At 49.7% G+C, this 23,998-nt stretch overlaps 2 protein-coding genes across 2 annotated transcripts in view; one reads left to right on the plus strand and one right to left on the minus strand.

Moving 5' to 3' along the window:
* Positions 1-16,914, minus strand: part of ANKRA2 (ankyrin repeat family A member 2) — a 51,121-nt gene extending 34,207 nt beyond the window's left edge. Inside the window, exons 1-2 of the mRNA XM_073584067.1 lie at positions 16,775-16,914; positions 6,238-6,591 (exon numbers count right to left, since the gene is read on the minus strand). Of these exons, the coding sequence (XP_073440168.1) occupies positions 6,238-6,523 (286 nt within the window). The 5' untranslated portion in view covers positions 6,524-6,591; positions 16,775-16,914. The remainder of the gene's footprint in view (positions 1-6,237; positions 6,592-16,774) is intronic.
* A 23-nt stretch (positions 16,915-16,937) lies between these two features.
* UTP15 (UTP15 small subunit processome component) overlaps positions 16,938-23,998 on the plus strand; it is a 41,059-nt gene continuing 33,998 nt past the window's right edge. Inside the window, exons 1-4 of the mRNA XM_073584066.1 lie at positions 16,938-17,115; positions 18,950-19,095; positions 20,568-20,660; positions 23,203-23,387. Coding sequence (XP_073440167.1) covers positions 19,006-19,095; positions 20,568-20,660; positions 23,203-23,387 — 368 coding nt within the window. The 5' untranslated portion in view covers positions 16,938-17,115; positions 18,950-19,005. The remainder of the gene's footprint in view (positions 17,116-18,949; positions 19,096-20,567; positions 20,661-23,202; positions 23,388-23,998) is intronic.

Below are 23,998 nucleotides of genomic sequence, written 5' to 3' on the forward strand. Positions count from 1 at the left end.
CAGGAAAAAACGACGATATTTAGTGCATAAATTAGTCAATTCATGTATGTCCAGCAGCCATGACAAGGTGATCTTCTTTGCTGGGAACCTACTCTAATATGACTACTCTCATGAGCTAATATAGCCTACATTTATGTGGGTTGACAGTATCCTGCTGTAATTAAAACTGCCATAGGCTGATGTGTGGAGCGCTCTGTCAGGGAGCCTGTGTATACAAATATAAAAACACTGACAGTCACTTCTATATAGAAAACAGGTGTGAACAGGTGCAAACTAAGAGTAGTCACCTCCCTATATTCTCCATAAAAACGGAAGCGAAAAATTGCCATTGTACTCGTATTGTAGGAAACATCTGTCTTTATTTTCCAGAGTATCTTTCCAATGCTGCTGACCGACCAGAAATATCCGAGGAAGAAAAAAAAAAAAAAAAAAAAAAAGAGGTGGACAGGTACATCAATAATAAAAAGCTTTATTCCAAATACATATCCTTAAAATCCATACAAGGATGATGTGGTGCAGGAACCGCTCTGACTCGCTTCTGGTGCCTACTGCGCCCTTTGACATAGAGCTCTACATGTCAGAGGGGTTCCTGCACCACATTATCCTTGTATGGATTTTAAGGATATGTATTTGGAATAAAGCTTGAGGATTTTTTGCACTACCAGACATAACTAACAAATATAGTTGCACTCTGTAGCGCTATAGCATACAATCATGAAATATGAATTGCATTACTGCCCTAGAAAATAGGAAAAAGACATGAAGATACTTAGCACATAAATTGGTCAGTTCATTATTGAACGAACATGCTCAGATACCGTCTTATCTGAGGACGCCCGGGTGTTATCCTAGTATCCTGTAGTGCTCGTATATGCAACGACCTGCGCCAAATGCAATGTGTTGCATTTTGTTGCGGTCGCCGCACCGACAAAACGATGCATGCGGAGGCATCCGCATACATCAGCATGGCCTGCATACCCAATGCTAAAGATAGGGTACGCATGCCGATGGAGGCGGAGCTGAAGGGAGGAGGCGCGGCAGGGGGCGGAGTTTCACGAGGAAGTCCGCAACCCTCCGCAGCTCCTCCACACACTAGTGTGAAACTAACCTAACAGACGTGAATCATGCAGCTGCGGGGATTCAAACATAATATACAAGCACGCCCAGATGCTCGGATAAGATGTTATCAAAGCATGTTTGCTCATCACTACAATTACCGTATATACTCGTGTATAAGCCGACCCCCTAATTTTGTCACAAAAAACTGGGAAAACTTATTGACTCGTGTATAAACCGAGGGTGCACAGTGAGTGGCCCCAGTTACCCTGCACAGTGAGTGGCCCCAGTTACCCTGCACAGTGAGTGGCCCCAGTTACCCTGCACAGTGAGTGGCCCCAGTTACCCTGCACAGTGAGTGGCCTCATCATATTGCTGCTGCTGCTGCCTCCGTTACCAAAAAATAAAAAAAAATAAAAAAAACTGTATACTCACCTCCGTCGCTTCCCCCTGCTCATCAGCGTTGCGGGCTCTGCAGTGACTGTGCAGGCAGAGGGCGCAATGGCGCCCTCTGACCTGAATGTCACTGCAGAGGACGCAAGAGAGCAGAGCGACCCCCCCCCCCCGTTCATATTCACCCGGTCCTGGCGCTTGTCTATGCAGCACAGCCCTCCTGCTTGTTCCATGTTCTCAGCGCGCTGCTGCTCTCCTCCTGCTTCAGCGGTCACGTCGTACCGCTCATTAAATATGCGCATATTCATTAGTTTAATGAGCGGTACCACGTGACAGCTGAAGCAGGAAGGAAGAGCAGCGCCGAGAACATGGAACAAGCAGGGGGGCTGCAGAGGGTCCCCGCTGATCCCCCCCGGAATATGACTCGTGTATAAGCCGAGAGTGGGACTTTCAGACAAAAAAAATGGGCAGAAAATCTCGGCTTATACACGAGTATATACCAGGGCTGTGGAGTCGGTAAGCCAAACCTGCGACTCCGACTCCTCAATTTCCCTTACACCGACTCCAACTCCGACTCCGACTCCACGACTCCGACTCCCACACATATTGCTTATATTTAAGTGAAAAATTTATTGTAGTACAATGTGAACCTCAGACATTTAATCATTTTTATGATCCAATAATCAAGATATTTAGATAGAACAGAATATATATTGGTGTACTACCCGGTTTTCATTCTTTTTGGTACAGATAAGATATGGAGACAGATATGGATAAATGGATAGATAGAGCAGATTTCTAATCTGCTTTTGCTAATGAAAACATTATCTATGAGCTCAAAAACCTTTCAGGTGATGCAGTTTTTTAAAAAGATGATCAGCTTTTGCAGCTGAAAAACGTATCCTCAAAAAACACAGGAAAAACGCTGTGTGTGAATGTAGCCTTAGATCAGGAATATAACAGCCATTTATAGGACATTTCATAACTTTCCCAAACTCCTATGAAAAAATATTCAGCACATTCTGCATTGAATTACTGTACTCAATTTATTATATATTTTAGGAGTCGGAGTCGGTCCATTTTATACCGACTCCAACTCCGACTCCACGACTCCGACTCCACAGCCCTGGTATATACGGTATTTTCCTTTTATTTCTGTGATAGACAAACAGACAAATAGAATCTTATGGAGTGTGTCAAGGTGTTTGAAGACAGCTGTCGTACACAGCAAGCATATGCCTGTAACAGCAGCGATCAGCGCTAGCCTTTTAAATGCCACTATCAATCACTGACAGTGATATTTAAATAGCATGATCACTAGTGCACATGCTCATCAAGACACACTGGCCCCCCACGACGTGATTGCAGGGGATCAATAGGTTACCATGGCAGCCAGGGCCTCCTAAAGGCCCCAATCACTGACATTTTGGTACTTCTTTGAAGCTCAGTCTGTAGCTGAGCAGGCCACGATTATACTATACACTGCGGTATTGGAGTACATGGTATAAAGCAGAGGTCTCAAACACGCGGGCCGCATGCAGCCCAAGCAGGCATCTGCGGCCCGCGGTGCATCACGTCTCACTCCCTGAGGCAGGGGGAAGGCACGCATTCAGGAGCGGCGATCGCATTGGCTGTTCTGTGTGCACACACTGCACAGGACCTGTGATGAGGTCACAGGAGGGGGAGGAGTCAGGGGTCACATGATCAGGGGCCTCAGTGTGTGCAGGACGCTGCTGCTAGTTGTCATGGTACTGGATGAAGGTAAGTTTATGCATGGGGTCGCGCGTGTACGAGGTGGCCGGACGGAGCGGCCCCGCGCGTGTGCGAGGCGGCCCGGACGGAGCGGCCCCGCGCGTGTGCGAGGCGGCCCGGACGGAGCGGCCCCGCGCGTGTGCGAGGCGGCCCGGACGGAGCGGCCCCGCGCGTGTGCGAGGCGGCCCGGACGGAGCGGCCCCGCGCGTGTGCGAGGCGGCCCGGACGGAGCGGCCCCGCGCGTGTGCGAGGCGGCCCGGACGGAGCGGCCCCGCGCGTGTGCGAGGCGGCCCGGACGGAGCGGCCCCGCGCGTGTGCGAGGCGGCCCGGACGGAGCGGCCCCGCGCGTGTGCGAGGCGGCCCGGACGGAGCGGCCCCGCGCGTGTGCGAGGCGGCCCGGACGGAGCGGCCCCGCGCGTGTGCGAGGCGGCCCGGACGGAGCGGCCCCGCGCGTGTGCGAGGCGGCCCGGACGGAGCGGCCCCGCGCGTGTGCGAGGCGGCCCGGACGGAGCGGCCCCGCGCGTGTGCGAGGCGGCCCGGACGGAGCGGCCCCGCGCGTGTGCGAGGCGGCCCGGACGGAGCGGCCCCGCGCGTGTGCGAGGCGGCCCGGACAGAGCGGCCCCGCGCGTGTGCGAGGCGGCCCGGACAGAGCGGCCCCGCGCGTGTGCGAGGCGGCCCGGACAGAGCGGCCCCGCGCGCGTGCGAGGTGCCCGGACAGAGCGGCCCCGCGCGCGTGCGAGGTGCCCGGACAGAGCGGCCCCGCGCGCGTGCGAGGTGCCCGGACAGAGCGGCCCCGCGCGCGTGCGAGGTGCCCGGACAGAGCGGCCCCGCGCGCGTGCGAGGTGCCCGGACAGAGCGGCCCCGCGCGCGTGCGAGGTGCCCGGACAGAGCGGCCCCGCGCGTGCGAGGTGCCCGGACAGAGCGGCCCCGCGCGCGTGCGAGGTGCCCGGACAGAGCGGCCCCGCGCGCGTGCGAGGTGCCCGGACAGAGCGGCCCCGCGCGTGTGCGAGGTGCCCGGACAGAGCGGCCCCGCGCGTGTACGAGGTGCCCGGAGCGGCGCGTGTGTACGAGGTGTACGGAGCGGCGCGTGTGCACGAGGTGTACGGAGCGGCGCGTGTGCACGAGGTGTACGGAGCGGCGCGTGTGCACGAGGTGTACGGAGCGGCGCGTGTGCACGAGGTGTACGGAGCGGCGCGTGTGCACGAGGTGTACGGAGCGGCGCAGCGCGTGTGCACGAGGTGTACGGAGCGGCGCGTGTGCACGAGGTGTACGGAGCGGCGCGTGTGCACGAGGTGTACGGAGCGGCGCGTGTGCACGAGGTGTACGGAGCGGCGCGTGTGCACGAGGTGTACGGAGCGGCGCGTGTGCACGAGGTGTACGGAGCGGCACGTGTGCACGAGGTGTACGGAGCGGCACGTGTGCACGAGGTGTACGGAGCGGCACGTGTGCACGAGGTGTACGGAGCGGCACGTGTGCACGAGGTGTACGGAGCGGCACGTGTGCACGAGGTGTACGGAGCGGCGCGGCACGTGTGCACGAGGTGTACGGAGAGGCGCGGCACGTGTGCACGAGGTGTACGGAGCGGCACGTGTGCACGAGGTGTACGGAGCGGCGCGTGTGCACGAGGTGTACGGAGCGGCACGTGTGCACGAGGTGTACGGAGCGGCGCGGCACGTGTGTACGAGGTGTACGGAGCGGCGCGGCACGTGTGCACGAGGTGTACGGAGCGGCACGTGTGCACGAGGTGTACGGAGCGGCACGTGTGCACGAGGTGTACGAGGTGTACGGAGCGGCGCGGCACGTGTGTACGAGGTGTACGGAGCGGCGCGGCACGTGTGTACGAGGTGTACGGAGCGGCGCGGCACGTGTGTACGAAGCGGCGCGGCACGTGTGTACGAGGTGTACGGAGCGGCGCGGCACGTGTGCACGAGGTGTACGGAGCGGCGCGGCACGTGTGCACGAGGTGTACGGAGCGGCGCGGCACGTGTGCACGAGGTGTACGGAGCGGCACGTGTGCACGAGGTGTACGGAGCGGCACGGCACGTGTGCACGAGGTGTACGGAGCGGCGCGGCACGTGTGTACGAGGTGTACGGAGCGGCGCGGCACGTGTGCACGAGGTGTACGGAGCGGCACGTGTGCACGAGGTGTACGGAGCGGCACGTGTGCACGAGGTGTACGAGGTGTACGGAGCGGCGCGGCACGTGTGTACGAGGTGTACGGAGCGGCGCGGCACGTGTGTACGAGGTGTACGGAGCGGCGCGGCACGTGTGTACGAAGCGGCGCGGCACGTGTGTACGAGGTGTACGGAGCGGCGCGGCACGTGTGTACGAGGTGTACGGAGCGGCGCGGTACGAGGTGTACGGAGCGGCGCGGCACGTGTGTACGAGGTGTACGGAGCGGCGCGGCACGTGTGTACGGAGCGGCGCGGCACGTGTGTACGGAGCGGCGCGGCACGTGTGTACGGAGCGGCGCGGCACGTGTGTACGGAGCGGCGCGGCACGTGTGTACGGAGCGGCGCGGCACGTGTGTACGGAGCGGCGCGGCACGTGTGTACGGAGCGGCGCGGCACGTGTGTACGAGGTGTATTAAGTTTGAAAGGAATGCAGCCCCCCAGCTCAAATTTTTTTTTTTATGTGCGGCCCATTTACTCTGCCGAGTTTGAGACCCCTGGTATAAAGGATTAAATGGTTGCAGATTAAATTTCACTAGGACTTTCCTATACAAGTTTGGTATTGCCATAATTGTCCTGGAGAATGATGTCGCCAGGTCATTTTTACTGCACATTGAATGCCGTTAAAACAAAACCCTATAAACAATTGTGGAATTGCAGTTTCTTCACAATTTCACCCCACTTGGAATTTTGTTCCCATTTTTCAGTACATTAATGGTGCAATGAATGGTGTCATTCAAAACTACATCTCGTCCTGCAATAAACAGGTTGTCCTACAGCTAGAACGATGCTTCGACATCATATAAACCCTCTGCTGTACATTTTTGACTTTGGAGACACCATATTGATGCAGGTGATCACTCACCTTTAAATAGGACGGATGCTACTTCCAGGTCAGAGTTTACTTGATCTTGGATATTCTTACTGTCTTCTTCGTTCAAGGACTTGACGAAGCGAGAACAGACATTCATGTCAAATCTATTTGGTAAAATGAATTTCATTCCCATGGCTACATTCTGAGCGCTTCCTTCTTCTGGGTTGGACTCCATCACGTGTTCCACTTTGATGTCAGGCATGCCGGACAGACAGAAGCGTACACACTCTTCACCCGACAGCTCGGCCGAGCCCTCCAGATTGTTCAAGGAGGACATGGTTCGTCAGAGATTCATTTAAAGTCTCAGGTGTTAATTCTGCATCTTCAGATTGGGTCAACCTGGGTCTATAATTACGAAAAAAGAAAACATTGAAGTGACTAAGGCGCAATGCTTAAAGTGGAGGTCCAGAAATGGACCATGGCTGATCTAGCCATAGGAGAAGTCATCAATATGAGGTTGGTGAAGGTCTAACACCCAGCACCACCACTAATCAGCTGAAAACAACTCCAGCAGTAATGCTGCTACTCCCCCATTGAAGTGAATGGACTGCAGCACTGGGCAGTGGTCACTTATATCCAGCAGTTATAGGCATGAATTTCAGATGATGGGTGGCAGTCCAAACTCCGACACCTCCATCGATCTCAGAATGATGATCCCTCCCATGTATAGAACAATACAAAGGGCATATTCAGATATCCGTGGCAATCAGTCTGAGATCGGACCACCATGCACGGTCTGGCCACGGCTCTCCTGACGCGAATGTGATAGCTGAATAGACATATATGAAGCTGTCACGCTCAGGTCGGGAGAGCCGCGGCCAGACCGTGCATGGTGTGTGAGGTGCCAAGGGGAGAGGTACTAGAAAACAGGTATGTTTCTCCCCGTTTCATTTCATATGTCTCCCTGTACTGATGATGAAGCCAGTTTATTTCACTGTAATCCAGTCCTGGTTTCCTTAGTGATCAGCATGGAAAGGACTGGTAGTTCCCCCTCCACTTTTTCAATCCAGGTTTTGGTTTCCTGACTGGTCCAGCTGATATAATCAGGAGGAGCTGGGATCTCTCAGTCTATCTTGTCTGCTGAGCTGGGAGCTGACACAGTAAGATAACATGGACTTGTTTGCTGTTATATAGGTTTATTTTGTAGTTAGCCTGCTATTGTTAGTTAGTGGCCAGACGGCCTTAGACGTTTTATTTCATGTTTGGCATGTGTAACATTGGATAACAAGTGTGCACAATAAATATGCCGTGTCCATATTGCTAGTCTGCTGAAGTGACTTCATAGCCACACACTTGTGCCAAAGCAAAGATCCCAGCTGAGCTATCTATTCCCCACAAATGGTGTTTCGAATGCGGGCACTTGTGGCTGCTGGACTGTGACTGCAGAGAAAACGCTGTGTATGTCCTGGCTGAAAGCTTCTGCGCTTTTGAAGAGCCAAGAGTCCAGTAATATGGAGGAACTAGTGAAGCAGTTATTGCAAGCAAATGTGCAGCAACAGCAGACTAATACTTGCTTCCAGAAGGCTCTGGAGCAGCAACACCAGATGCAGCAAGAGCAGTTGGAGGCAATAAAACAGGCCTTGGTTCGGCAACCCCGAGATGAGGGAGACCGTGCACAAAGCGCTGCTAGTGCGCAGAAAGCCGTACAGAAGATTTTGCTTAAAATGACCGCAGACGATGATGTGGAAGCATACCTCACCGTGTTTGAACGTATTGCAGAACGTGAGCACTTACCACTGGACAGATGGGCTGAGGTAGTTGCTCCATTTCTAAGCGGAGATCCACAAAAGGCCTATTACGATCTGAGTGGAGCGGATGCTATGGACTATATCAAACTCAAAGGCGAAATCCTGGCAAGGCTGGGAGTAAACACGTATGTACGTGCACAGAGGGTGCATTTATGGAATTTTGTGGAGCATCAGCCAGCCCGCTCACAAATGCATGATCTCATCCATCTAGTAAAAAAATGGCTGCGACCGGAGGCTTTAACGTCCGCACAGATGGTGGAGCGTGTTGTTCTAGACAAGTACCTGCGGTCCTTACCCGCTAAGATCCAGAGGTGGGTTGGACAGGGTGACCCAACTACCGCTGACCAGTTGGTGAATATGGTCGAACGCTACAATGCTTCTGAAAGCCTACTCCAAGGGACGTTAGCACCCCACTGGCCCCCCAAGAAATCGCTGGAGAGTCCTGCGAAACCTACTCCATCTTCAAAAGAAGAGAACGTCACGATGAAGGGTAGCAGACCTACAAAGGACTATGGAGGTGGTACGGGCTCACATCAAGCCAGCAGACCTCGTCTGGGATCTCCATCGAGGAGACAAGGGCCTATACAATGTTGGTGATGTCGCGGGCTTGGCCATGTAGCAGCTAACTGCCCAATGACTACAGAGCCAATGGACTGTAATGCTATGAGGCGTCTTTCATTATATGAGCAGTCAGTCTGTGTGGCGGAGACCCTCACGGGAAATGAACAACACGTGTGCCATGTCGAGGTTGACGGTTATAGTGTGAATGCCGTCTTGGATTCCGGCAGTCAAGTAACTTTGGTACATGCCAATTTGGTGGACTCTAGCGCCCTAACGAACTTAACCGTGGGCATTAGTTGCATCCATGGGGATACTAAGAACTACCCCACTGCCTGGGTTACTCTTGCCACGCCAGTAGGGACGAAAAGACATCAGGCGGCAGTCATAAAGTCTATGGGACACAGTGTAATCCTGGGGAGAGACTTTCCCTTATTTTGGGACTTGTGGAACTTCAAAAGTGGCATGAACCCTCTAGTTGAAGACGGTGCTCCGGAGCTAGCCCCTGAACCATTGCAGCAAGACGACGGAGAACTCATCTCAGAGGAAGTACTAGAATCTGTGGACTCTCCTCTGGCTGTGTATGCAGGCGAGGCAGACCAGCTAGAGGATGTTTTTTGAAATGCCTGACCTTGAGGTGGCCCGTGGTAAGTTCGGGACCGCTCAGCACCAGGATCCCACTCTAGCAAGGGCGTGGGAAAACATAAAGGTCTCCGAGGGAAGACCATTGTACCCAGGGGCTCAAAACGAGTTCCCACACGTGGCGGTGCAGCAGGATATGTTGTATCACATTAGACAAGGTGCGAGGGGTGGTGGTAGAACAACTAGTGGTACCTAAGTCCTTTCGCCAGGTAGTTTTGGAGTTGGCACATAAACATCCCTTGGGAGGACACCTGGCGGTAGAAAAGACAAAACACCGTATTCTGCAACGTTTCTTTTGGCCGGGTCTAGTGGTAGACGTGACCCAGTACTGTCGGTCATGTCCTACGTGTCAATTGACCGCACCTATGTCACATTTTAGAAGCCCCTTAGTGCCCTTACCAATAATAGAGGTGCCCTTCGAGAGGATAGCAATTGATATAGTCGGTCCATTAGTTAAATCTGCCAGGGGTCATCAGTACATTTTGGTAGTATTGGATTACGCCACGCGTTATCCCGAAGCAGTGCCCTTGCGGAATGCCAATGCAAAATCAATTTCAAAGGAGCTGGTTAATATGTTTTCCCGCACTGGCATTCCGAAAGAGATACTTACGGATCAAGGGACCCCCTTTATGTCTCGTATACTTAAGGATTTATGTAAACTGCTAAAAATCTCCCATTTGCGTACCTCAGTATATCACCCTCAGACTGATGGTTTGGTGGAGCGCTTTAACAAAACCCTAAAGGGAATGTTGAAAAGGGTGGTGGATAAGGACGGGAGAGATTGGGATGCCCTACTACCATACCTCCTGTTCGCTATACGTGAGGTACCCCAATCCTCCACAGGCTTTTCACCTTTTGAGTTGGTTTATGGGCGGTGTCCTAGAGGCCTGTTAGATATTGCCAAGGAGACTTGGGAACAAGAGGTAACTCCTTATCGCAGTGTAATTGAACACATAACACTTATGCAGGACCGAATTGCAGCAGTTATGCCAATAGTTAAAGAGTGTTTAGAGCGCGCACAACATGCCCAAAGCACGGTATACAACCGAGCGGCAAAAACATGAGTCTTTCAACCCGGAGACAGGGTGTTGGTATTGGTGCCTACCATAGAGAATAAATTTCTTGCGAAATGGCAGGGACCATACGAAGTGCTGGAACGAGTAGGTGAAGTAAATTATAAGATACACCAACCAGACAAGAGAAAGCCCGAACAAATATACCACATAAACTTGCTTAAGGCCTGGCGGGACAGGGAGAGTCTGGTGGCAGGAGCTGCCCTTGAGGATGGGCCTCGAGGGGCACCACCTTCTAAGGTAAAGGACCCCCAGGTAGCTCCGCCAGAAGTGGGTATTGCAGACATGCTATCCGAAAGGCAAAAACGAGAGACCAGGGAGTTCATACAGAGGAACGCAGATATTTTCTCGGAACTTCCTGGCCGGACTCACCTAATTAAACATGACATTATTACTGATCCACAGGCGCGGGTACGGCTTAAACCATATCGAATTCCGGAGGCTCGGAGACAAGCCATTGCCCAGGAAGTGAAGAAGATGTTAGAGCTCGGGGTCATTGAGGAGTCCCGGAGTGATTGAGCTAGCCCTATCGTACTGGTGCCCAAACCCGATGGGACTATCCGATTTTGTAACGATTTTCGGAAAGTAAACGAAGTATCGAAATTCGATGCCTACCCGATGCCAAGAGTCGATGAACTGATAGAGAGACTGGGTTCGGCTAGGTACATATCTACTATTGACTTAACAAAAGGTTATTGGCAGATTCCCCTCACGGAATCAGCCAAAGAGAAAACTGCCTTTGTTACGCCCCAGGGATTATTCCAGTACCGAGATATGCCATTTGGGTTGCATGGTGCCGCAGCCACCTTCCAACGTCTAATGGATATTGTCCTAAAACCCCATGGCCAGTATGCATCTGCGTACTTGGACGACATTATTATCTTTAGCAATGACTGGGACACACATTTGTCAAAAGTACAAGCCGTCTTAGACTCCTTAAAAACAGCTGGGTTGACTGCCAATCCCAAGAAATGTACGTTGGGATTGGAAGAGGCTCGCTATCTGGGATATAGCATAGGGAGAGGCGTCGTGAAGCCTCAAGCCAATAAAGTGGATGCTATTCAAAATTGGCCACGACCGGTAACCAAAAAACAGGTTGGAGCTTTTTTAGGGATCGTTGGTTATTATAGGCGGTTCATCAAACATTTTGCGACCATCGCAGCTCCTCTCACAAATCTTACTAAGGGGTCGAAATCTGTCACAATAAAGTGGAACGCAGAAGCAGAGGAGGCCTTTCAGTGATTGAAAACAGTCCTCTGTGACCAACCAGTGTTGGTTGCACCAGACTTTAAACGGGAGTTTATTGTCCATCAGACGCCTCTGGGGTGGGCCTCGGCGCGGTTTTGTCTCAAGAAGTAAATGGCGAGGAACACCCAGTGGCCTATCTAAGCAGAAAGCTTACGAGAGCAGAAAAGAACTACAGTGTAGTTGAGCGGGAAGCCCTGGCTGTGAAATGGGCCCTGTGCACCTTGCGCTATTATTTACTAGGTCGCCAGTTTAGGCTAGTGACGGACCATTCGCCCCTAACATGGATGTCCCGGGCAAAAGAAGGCAATGCACGGGTGACACGCTGGTTCTTAGCATTACAAGGGTTTAAATTTTCCGTTGAGCACAGGGCGGGCACAGCGCACAGAAATGCAGATGCGCTGTCTAGAACGCACTGCTTGGTGACTCGTCGTGTCCGACCCCACGGGCTCGAACAGAGGAGGGGGGGTGTGAGGTGCCAAGGGGAGAGGTACTAGAAAACAGGTATGTTTCTCCCCGTTTCATTTCATATGTCTCCCTGTACTGATGATGAAGCCAGTTTATTTCACTGTAATCCAGTCCTGGTTTCCTTAGTGATCAGCATGGAAAGGACTGGTAGTTCCCCCTCCACTTATTCAATCCAGGTTTTGGTTTCCTGACTGGTCCAGCTGATATAATCAGGAGGAGCTGGGATCTCTCAGTCTATCTTGTCTGCTGTGCTGGGAGCTGACACAGTAAGATTACATGGACTTGTTTGCTGTTATATAGGTTTATTTTGTAGTTAGCCTGCTATTGTTAGTTAGTGGCCAGACGGCCTTAGACATTTTATTTCATGTTTGGCATGTGTAACATTGGATAACAAGTGTGCACAATAAATATGCCGTGTCCATAATGCTAGTCTGCTGAAGTGACTTCATAGCCACACACTTGTGCCAAAGCAAAGATCCCCAGCTGAGCTATCTATTCCCCACAGGTGGTATAATCTCGGATTGATTGGCACAGATGTCTGCATGCGCCCTAAGAGGGCACCACTGTATTCATTGGTTGTTTGTACATTTATTCTGACTGGCATCTACAGGATTTTTGGGGTTTGGCGGAGGAGGGTTGGATGTTACTCTATTGTTGGTACACTGTACTATTTTAAGTCTAATGACTTTTAAAGTGTTTTTCTCTCTGTCCATTTTGTACATTTATGTAAAAACATTATTTATTAATCTGGAGATCTCTTTCGTAATCCCATACCTCTTTTTCTTTCCCATGGACAGGTCAGTCCCGGACAACCCCTTTAACATTGCAGAACCCTCTAAACCTAAAGCCTGCCTTTTTTAAAACAGCTGCGGGGGACACAGGGGTTATGTTCTTAGGATTAAGTTATTTTAAAATGTTTTTTTTTTTATTTTAGAGCTTTATATGTTATATAATATAAATAAGGAAGCTCTAAACTAATAAAATCTTCTCAGGACAACAGCGAGAATATGAACTTTCTACAGACTCAATTCTGTTCAGCGGGAAGAATCCATAGAAAGCTTCCTTTATGCCTTTTGCATCTTTGGTGGATTATTTTCAGGCACATACAAAATCCCATGCAGGCTACACACTTGTATTTTTTCTTCCTATAGAGAAATATATAAGGGGGGCAAAAAAAAAAAACACACCAGGGACCCAAAACAAAGCTGACAAAAGCAAACTGCTGGTACTCAGCATCAGACATTTTTACTGACACATGGCCGAAGATTATTTGCAGCAGCTTTTTCAGAGAAAAAAAATGCAAAAACAGTTGAAAGAAGAAAATGTAAAAAAAAAAAAAAAAAAAGGTGGGTTTTTTTGGCCAAAACATCTTGTAAGAAACCACCCATGATCGCTGATGCCAAACAGATGCCCTCATGGACTGAATGTGCAGGGGGGAGACAATTTACATGACGTAGCTGCACAGAGAGCTGCAATACCAGGCACGTCGCATGCATAAGAGTGGCGCTGGCTTTGGAATAACCTCACACAAGCATGTGAAGATATTGACGTCTTATCTATATGTCCTACTCAAAACCTCATTCACATCACTGCTGATTTGTTAGAAGGTTTTGCTAAATTATCAGTAACAAATCTCTGAGTGGTATCACAGGGATTTTAGTGCTCGGTACAGGAAATCAGCGGAGGTGGAAGATCACACGTCACCTATGCGCTTGACTCACATTAGAATGTTATTTTAAGGCGCAGACACATGGCGGTATTTCTTATGGGCGGATCGCACTGCGCGGACTGGCCGGCAACTCTCGGAGCAGAACGTGACAGCTGTATAGAAATCCACCACGTTGTCACGCTCGGGTCAGGAGAGGCGCCGGGCCAGTCCGTGTAGTGTGATGCAATCCTCACACGAGAACTCCAGCCATCTCGCTGACCCCTAATTCTGGAAGTCCAGACATCATGGTGGTAAAAATTCCAAGAGAGCTAAACAACGTCTGAACAAACCTGTGTAGGGGTCCTATAAATCAGAGCACAGTGCACACTGACTGCACCTTTCTTTTCACCAACTATGGCAGCATGAGTAGGAGGATGGAACTGGATCCAACATGTTGCGAAAGGCTCACACATACGTATTTAGTATTACTATTAGTCCTCCACAGCCGAAAGGGAATGTGTCCTTAGAAAAGGCCCCATTTTTAACTTAGGCTTCTGTGTTACATTTATTTTTTTGTTTTCGATGTCACAATTTTAGTGAAAAAAAATATATATATATCGTGTCATTCCCACACTGGCCACCGGGGACATTCTAGAGTTGCACTTTCTGTTCTTGCATGAAATCCATTAGCAGCAATAGATTGATCCAACCCTATATTTTGTACTGATGCAACTAATGCGCCTACAGAAAGGTCATTATGAAGAGAGGAGGAGCAGGACAGCTGTGACATCGCCTACTGTGATTGGTGGATCCTGTGTTATCTGCTGTTTATAGCGCTGTTTACTGTCACTGTACTCCTGCCTGTGATGATAATGAGGCTACTGAAAACTCTTCACGAAAGGACAAAAAGTACGAGTCTACAATAACCTCAGTAAGCAGTTTGAAAATTGCAATAGTACTAATTTGGTTTTTAATACAGATTGTGAAAAAAAATAATTACAATAAAAAAAAAAAATACATGTAACACAAAAATCTGATGACACGTTCTGTATAAGTGAAGCCGAGATTTAATATGAATAACGGCTTTCATTCACACTCGGAGAGAAGATCTTTAAGCAGATCTCGCTATTTTCAAGTCATCTTTGGTCAGCATTTTTTTTGCCTGACAAGGAGGCATGTAAGGTCTAAGACATCTGGTTTTTAGGCTTCTTATTTATTGCACGCAAGTCAGTAAAAAATGGACCAATTTCCATCAGTGTACAGTATCCGGTTTTCATCCGCTTTTGGGTAATGTGCCAATCCATTTCTTGTATGCAAAATAAAAAGGAATTCCAAGCCTCTGATATCTATTAATCAGACAAGAAACAAATTGCAGATTCACGGATGACACTTCACTGACCCATTAAATTGGCGAGTTTGATCCATCACTTGAATCAAATTCGGATCTGCCTCCTTTTATTCATCTTTTTAAACACTCAATCTGCAGAAAAACACAGACCCGCAGATTGCAATGGGTACACTGAAAAACCACAGACAGAACATGTAAGGGAGAATGCGATGTCTGAGTTCTCTGTATAATGGAGACGGCAGCCATTAGTACCAATAGAGCGGAACCAGCACCAGCTGCATGATAAACACGACACTCCGCTACAATGGGCTGTGTAATTTATAATCTCGGCATCTTAAAGGGATTTTTCACTACTATTTGACCCCCTTTCATATGTCCTAATAATAATCGCTCTTCTAATCTATATTACCTAGGCTACTTCTACGAGTGCATCTCTGGGTGGGTCATATAACCCGTAAAGAGGCTGTTCACTACTTTAGCATTGATGACTTATCCTTGAGCGAACCCCGCTGATCAGCTGTTATAGGTCTCGGCAGCCTCCGCCCATTAGTACCCATTTGCGGAGCTGCCCATCTTCTGATAGTACCAAGCCTCAAGCACTACACATCTGCTTCCTATTGATCTTAACAGGAGGCTGATGTGCAGCAAACTGATACAGCCACTATGAGAAGAAGCGCAGCTCCGAAAGGGAGAACTTTTGGATGCTGCCGCTGACATCAATAACAGCTGATCAGCGGGGGGTGCCGGTTGTTGGACACTGACCAATCAGACATCGATGACCTATTGTAAGGATATCTCATCAATGCTAAAGTAGTGACCAACATATTTAATTGTCACGTAGCCTCTGCTTTCCGATTTTGGCACTAGAATCAAACAAAATTACAAAGGGAATAACTGATGAGGGCACAGCTGCCTTTAAATGACTGACAGGAGTCAAAGCATGCATGCTCAGATCGCAAAAATACAGTCCTGCTCTGCCTGGATCCTGCCGATGCTTCGGAGAACTGACCCCAGCTGGCAGTTAATGTGGTGTGCTGCTTGTCATTAGACAATATAGCCACAGCGTGTCAACTGCTGATGCACTGAATCCACGTGCACCATGCATCGCCGAGATTGGGCTTCACCCTCCTCCTCTGCCTGGATCCTGCTGATGCTTTGGAGCGCTGACCCTTCAGCTGACGAGCCCTGGGATAGGTTTTGTAGCAACAAGGTCGGCGCTCCACAGCATCAGCAGGACCCAGGCAGAGGAGGAGAGTGAAGCATGCTCAGACTGCGGTCAATCACTGAAAGATCGCTCCCCCTATCAATAACACCCTCATATCAGAAGAGCAGGACGCCAAGGCTCGGGACACAAAGGGTTACGTGACCCCCTGACAGCCAATCAGAGAAGCAGCGCAGGTGACAGCAGGATATACTGATGGTTAGGACAAGGGGGCCGCATAGTGACAGGAGACCCCCGGAACGCCTTACAGGCTGCAGTGGGTAACAAGCCGTCAGATACAGGCGCCGTCACCTCAACAGAAAGAAAAAAAACTCTGTCTCAGAATATGGCGACAACAACAACGGCTGCAGGAAATACTGATAGTACTGCGCACAGCATGGGACAGACAGAAGTGCCGGCTCCTGGAAGGAGCTTCCCCCATCACACCGGCCACTCCTGCCCGGGGACATCTCCACCTGAAGCCGCAGACGCGGCACGATGGTGACCCCCGTGTGCACAGGAGCTGGGGCCGCCCTCACCATCCCGGGGACACGAGCAATGCCAACCGGCACAGTCTCCCACAGCCCCAGCACTTACCTGATCGGAACGCTATTGTTATATTATTGACCTCGTCACTTCCCGTGTGACGTCATCCAGACGCGACACCCGGCCGCGGGCCTATCTGCTGTTCTCGGGCTCGCGGTACATTGCTGCTTCCGCCGTCCGTCCGCTCCGCGACTATTCAGTAGAGCAGTTCCGTCTGTTCTCAGTCAGAACGTCTCCCGGGCCATACAACCGGAGACGGTGACGTAAGATCATCGCGACGTTCCCGGAAGTACGTCATGAGGCAAGATGGCCGCTCGCGTGGGTGATTCCGGCAACGTGACTCCACGGTGGTGAAGTGGACGGGACGTGTATGCTGGTGCCGGGGCACTGGGGTATGTGACCGGAGGTTTAGAGCGGGGTTAGTGCCAGTCACACCGGCGCGCCTCACTGCGGATCACATATATTGCCGCCGTGTGATCACGTGGGGCAGCTGCTGCATGATCAGCCCTTGGGTAGCACATGGGCTCAGGGGGTCAGCACTGATACCGCTGCAGCGCTGGGGTCCTGGGATCAGATCCCACCAAGGACATCTGCATGGAGTTTCTATGTTCTCCCCGTGTTTGCGTGGGTTTCCTTCAGGTTCTCCGGTTTCCTCCCACACTGTAAAGATGTATTGATAGGGGATTTGCATTGTGAGCCCCAATGGAGACAGTGATGATTGTGTCCGTAAAGTGCTGTGGAATATGATAGCATCATATAAGCAATGCACAATAATAAATAAAGCCTGAGTACCCCCCTATACATCACCAGCCATGGGTGTACCCCCCCATCCCTCTGCATGACCAGCCCTGGGTACCCCCCCCCTCTGCATCACCAGCCACAGGTGCCCCCCATCCCTCTGCATGACCAGCCCTGAGTGCCCCCCTCTGCATCACCAGCCACGGGTGCCCCCCATCCCTCTGCATGACCAGCCCTGGGTGCCCACCATGCTGCTGAGCTAGTCTCAGAGGTGTAGCGTGATGTTGGAGGACCCCAGTATGTGCACAGAATTGCTGGTCAGACTGCACTAGTTCTGAGCGTCCTTTCCACCATATCTGATCAATGCCTGTGATGGGGGAAAGGTCATTTTACATGGGAACAAAAAGAGTAACAAGTAGTGTAGGGCAGTCCGGGTCTCTTTGGGGAACTGGGTCATGTGGATCCCTATTTAATGTGTGTTCACCCACAGTCTGATGATGTCCCGGTGGCAGGTGGGTGGGCTTTCATTTCCTTTGGCATCCATACATGTTGATTTTACTCCCATTCAGAGACTTCAGTGGCTCTCACTGGAGTGCTGGCTCACATCGTTCACTGAAGGTCCTGACCCATCGCTAGTGACAGTCCCATTCGTTTGCTCTCGCATGTCATGAGCACATGAAAAGATTTGATTAGCCAAAAGTGTGATGCTATTGGAGCTCTGGACCCTCCCATATGGTATTGAGCGACAGGGCCAGCATCCATCCAGGAGATCATCATAATCATCACTCCTAAGCAGAGGGACGGAATGAATTCAAAGGGTTCAGGACAATTCACACTAAGGGAACACCCAGCAGACACTACGCAGCTGGCAAAATGGATCTTCCTAAAATCACAAATTATCCTCTATCCTGTTCATAATTGACACTAACGTCGTTAATGAAGCAGAGTTGTGCATGCTCCACCTCTGCTCCTTTCATTGTTTTTAGAATAGGAATGCTGCAAATAGTGGAGCGATGCTCTCCATTTTCTCCAGCCTGTCCCATAACCAATGAGTGGGGTGAATGTTAAGGTTCTGCACCTCTGCTTACATCAAGACGTTCCTCTAAAGAGCCCCATTCTTGAAATTGCTGATGGATCCTGACAAATTAGCAAGTTATCCCTCTAAACATAGTATAGGGGGTCTCGTGGTTTTGGGGAAACCTACAAGTATGCATGACCACCCATCCAGACATATTATAAGTTCTTTACATGTCACCAGCCTTAATGGGGTCAGCAGTTTTGAGGGGTCAGAAAATTAATCAGAAATGCAGTTTCAAAAAATTCCATTCAAATAATCCAGTCTTCTCAAACCTAGAACTACAAGTAACACATTCAGATCCAGCTGATATTTTCCTCTTCTACATCTTTGTATGCACGGTATATTCAATTCACTGTTCTTTTCTGTGTTTTGTTACTTCTGTTCCTGACTCGGTTCTTTAAATGTTCTAGGTGTGTGGGGAAAATAAAATCAGAACCCATTACATTATAAAACCTGGCGCAAGAAGATGCCGTCATACAAGCCTGTTGCCATCCCCTTGTATCCTAAGCTCGGGGAGAAGATCACCCAGGACACTCTGTACTGGAAACGATACAAGGTAATGTTCAGAAGAGACGCTCTAATTGTCAGGAGGGTACAAGTGTGACACATATGTCATTACTCATACCTGAAGCTTTTACAGACTCATTTTGTTCACTTATTTTATCCAATTTCAGTTTTTATTTTTACACTTTTGCTTTTGTATCCAGCTTTATCTGAGCTGTGATGAAGCATTGCTATTTGATTTGTCTGAAATTTGGCACCACCTAATGAATAAAACGTCTTTATACAAATGTCTCTAATTTTAGAGCGTGATGCGGTATGTTAATCATTGTGATGACTGTAGTTTCTGTGATATGTCAGGGTATTGGTTTGACCTGGGATGTTCAGCAAGTTCCACATCTCCCTGTATATGCAGCAGATTCAGCATATACTTGAATATTTGCTTCTGCCACATTGCAGTTTTGTTCTCTTCCTGCAGTCTTATAACTTGTCTTGGAAGTCTAACTGCAATAGTGTTCAGATTCTGGGTACTGATGTGCAATCCATTTTGAGTTCCAAACTGTTCCATACCTTGCGTGCTGGTGTTCCTGATGTCATCTAGAGGGGCTCTTATAAGTGAAGCCCGTGCTGGCCACAAGAATGGAACTGAGCAGAACTGGGAATATATATTTTTTTAGCGGCCTTCAACTCGATCTCGAGCTGTGGTGACTTGAGAGATGAATGATCTGTAGGAAGATCGATCTCAACAAACAAATAGAATTTGGAACAAATCAAGCCAGACGTGATTCGAAGCAAAGATCACCAAGCTAAAACTTGTCTACTCTGGACACATCATACAAAGAGAGCATTCACTGGAGAAGGACCTTATGTTCGGAAGCATAGAAGGGAGTATATATAGGAATTGGAAAAAGACACGCATAGAAAAAGGAGTGGCACTCCCCACTGGTATGTGAATAACCATCACTTTACATTAGGAGCAGAGAATAAGCTTAATTTATGCGAAATAGCTTTTGCTCATTCACTCCTTGTCTTTGCTCCTCATTTAATGACCGAATAATGTGCTTGATTATTCACATACCAATGGTGAGTGCTGCATCTTTTTTCAATGCATTTTTCTTTTTGCATTTTTTACGCTGACCCTTTTTGAGCTGCGCACCACCTGATCTGGTCGCCCGCTCTGCCTTCTTGCCCTATGGTGTTTCTTAATCCAACGCTGAATGAATGCGGTAGCGGTGCCAGCATTTCTACCTTTTTTTATATTGGAATGGGTACAGCTGCTATTATAGGAAGACTGATGATAGTTTTGCTCGGTTATCACGTCAGACCAGCACACACCTCAGTGGCCTAGAACGCTACAGTAGGGGGCCTCAGGAATGGTGATTTTCATGTAATATCAGCTTTTAGAGGCAGGAAGGACTTCACTACTGGGTGAAGAAGTGACATTTTGTTTTCTACAAAAATCCATTTGATATGTAGTTTCTTATGTCGGCTGTGACTTTTTTCTGTCCTTTGTTCTGTCTTTATTAGACTCCTGTTCAGATCAAGGAATTTGGGGCTGTAACAAAAATAGACTTTTCACCATCTGAGCCATGTAATTACGCAGTCACAGCATCTACAAGGGTAAGTCGTAAATTGGCAAATGGTAGTAATATTTCATAAGATGAGACAACCCTTTTTCACAGCAGCCATTGCTAATTTTCCTCTCCTTGTCTACTAAAAGGCTTTTTTTGTAACTTTTAAATTGAGTGCATTTGTGTACCTGTCACCTACTTAAAGGGAATCAGTCTGCAATTTTTCATATGTAATCTCTTAACAGCAAGATTTAGGGGCTGAGACCCTAATTCAAGTGATGTCTCACTTAATAGGCTGTGTTTTGTTGTTTCAGTATAAACAGTGTTTTATCAGCAGGAGATTATCACTAGAGGACTAGGTGTTTTGTGCTTCCTAGTTAACTGCTCTGTAAAACCCCCCTCACCATTGATTGGCAGCTTTCTGTGTACACTGTTCATTGACAGAACTCTGCCAATCAGTGATGGGGGGCGGGGTTATACAGTGCACAGCATTCTTGAGCACTGCTAGATCTGCAGCAGAGGAAACTGAGACTGTATCCAAATGACAAAAAGCAGCCCAGCAAGTGACACATCGCTGGAATCATGGTCTCAGCCAGGGGCGTAACTACTGAGGTCGCAGGGGTCGCAGCTGTGACAGGGCCCCGGAGTGATTAGGGGCTCGCCCAGTCCAGCAAAGAAGCAGCTGGCTTCATGTGGGACCTGGGCTTCCATCACATCCTGCTCCCCCTCCTCCAGCATGGACTCGGTTATTCCTCCCCCTGAGCTCTGCACTCCACCCCCCAGTGTCTCACGTGATGGAGGATGAGACCTGCTGCCGACACCTCTTAGTGACCAGTCATGGAGCTCCGTGACTACAGAGTGCAGGGGGAAGGCGCGCATTCAGAAGCGCACGATGGCTGTTCTGTGTGCACAGGACCTGTGATGAGGTCACATGAGGGCAGGAGTCAGGGGTCACATGATCAGGGGCCTCAGTGTATGCAGGACTCTGCTGTGCTGTTTGTCACGGTGCTGGATGGGGTAAGTTTATGTGTGGCGTCAGGAGGGGTTTATAGTTTGGATGTAGCAGAGCCGCTACGGGGCGCAGGCGCGTGCGTACGAGGTGTACGGAGCGCAGGCGCGTGCGTACGAGGTGTACGGAGCGCAGGCGCGTGCGTACGAGGTGTACGGAGCGCAGGCGCGTGCGTACGAGGTGTACGGAGCGCAGGCGCGTGCGTACGAGGTGTACGGAGCGCAGGCGCGTGCGTACGAGGTGTACGGAGCGCAGGCGCGTGCGTACGAGGTGTACGGAGCGCAGGCGCGTGCGTACGAGGTGTACGGAGCGCAGCCGCGTGCGTACGAGGTGTACGGAGCGCAGCCGCGTGTATTTTGGCATGGCTGGGGCCCCATTTGAAAGTTCGCACCGAGGCCCATAACTTTGTAGCTACGCCAATGGTCTCAGCTTCTGCTTTTCCACAGAAGCAGTATACCAAGATCCAAGGGTTCCCACAATCCTCCCTTCAGTATTCTCCCATCCAGCAATCCCACCACAAGGTCATATCCACCTTCAAGCACCTCCTGTGACCGGAAACAGAGAAATGCCCAGAAGCTTTTTAGACAAAATTGGCGGTAAAGTAAACTTCCATATCAATACAAGTTCCACTCCATATATATACTCAAGAAATAGGAGAACAAACAGAGTAAAGGATTCGAGAGAGTAAAAAATTACAAATGTATTAGTCACAATACAGTCTAGATATAATAAATATAGCATAATGGCAGAACACACAACAGACACAAGGACAAAAGGTCCCGTGCATCATATCCTATACCAATACAGTCAGTCATACCACAAGGGGTTGTCATCCCGTTGAGAAAGCGGCCTGTGTGGACGTAAAACGCGCATCGGGGTCTCACCCTCTGTCCTGGGTCCATGCACATTCCTACTGTTAAGCTCCCTTCCTCATGTATGTTTATTTGCCCACTTGAGTTCTATATTTGGGAGATTTCGGGGCATAGCTTGCCTTTACTTTTTATACAGTCACATTGTGTCACTTGTGGTATGACTGACTGTATTGGTATATATGATATGATGCACAGGACCTTTTTCTCCTTTTGTCTGTCCTGTGTTCTGCTATTATGCAATTTTTATTATATCTAGACTGTATTGTGACTAATAAATTTGTAATTTTTTACTCTCTCGAATCCTTTACTTCGTTTGTTCTCCTATTTCTTGACCTCCTGTGACCGGTAGTATCATCTTGTCTCCAGCACACCATCCTTAAATTATCTTTAAACCCCTAAGACCAGTAAATGTGCATCCAGATCTGCTTTTCTGTTCCGGGCTACTCACAATATTCACCATTTTGAGTTGCGCTCTTCATAGCTCTTTGCTAGACCTGGAGCTAATGCACCAAGCTGGCAGACAGCCGCGAGCCACAATTCATGAGATCGCGAGCCACATGTGGCTCCTGAGCTACAGGTTGGGGACCTAAGACTACATAGAAAAACCTGCTGACAGATTCCTTCTAAGAGTAGGAAGAAAGAAAATACCACGTTTACAGCGTTGAACCTTCATCCTCATCAGTCCGGTTATTGTTGTTTTTCTTCTTCAGATCCACATCTATGGCAAATATTCGCAAGAGCCTATAAAAACTTTTTCCCGCTTTAAAGACACAGCTTATTGTGGAACGTACAGAGATGACGGGAGACTGCTTGCTGCCGGCTGTGAGGACAGCGTCGTGCAGCTGTTTGATATCAATGGAAAGGCGGCTTTGAGACAGTTCATCGGACATAGCAAGTAAGTGTCTCCTATGGTAGTTTACAACAACACTCTGCCGTCAGTGCCACCTCAGTGCCGCTCAGTAACCGGTGACAGCCCCACGTACTGTTGTGCGCTAGTATCACTGATGTCCTAGTAATATGAAAGGGGTTGTCCAGCTTGTTTAATATGTATACTGACTCTTATGATTTGTAGCCCTTTCCCTGCCAGGGATTTCTTTCTCGCTTTGTTCAACAAATCTCTTAATTCATGGTTGCCTTTTGTACCAAAGCATACCGTATTTTTCGCTTTATAAGACGCTCCGGATTATAAGACGCACCACAAATTTTGAGGAGAAAAATAGGAAAAAACTTTATTTAATAAAATGGTGGTGCCTCTTATAATCCAGGTGTCTTATTGCTTACCGGGGGGTGGTCGCTGCTGGAGGAGGCAGGAGTGGGGTGATTCTGCAGGCCTCAGGAAGGGATGAGAGGGTGCTCCGATGTGCAGCGCGCTGCCAGGGGGGCTCGTGCTGCTATCAGGGGGGCTTGTGCTGCTGCCAGGGGTCTGTCCTGCTACCATGGGGGCTCGTGCTGCTATCAGGGGGGCTCGTGCTGCTATCAGGGGGGCTTGTGCTGCTATCAGGGGTC

Source organism: Dendrobates tinctorius, unplaced genomic scaffold (genome assembly GCF_039654945.1).
Source record: "Dendrobates tinctorius isolate UK_male_01 unplaced genomic scaffold, ASM3965494v1 ptg000083l, whole genome shotgun sequence".
Classification (NCBI taxonomy): domain Eukaryota; kingdom Metazoa; phylum Chordata; class Amphibia; order Anura; family Dendrobatidae; genus Dendrobates; species Dendrobates tinctorius.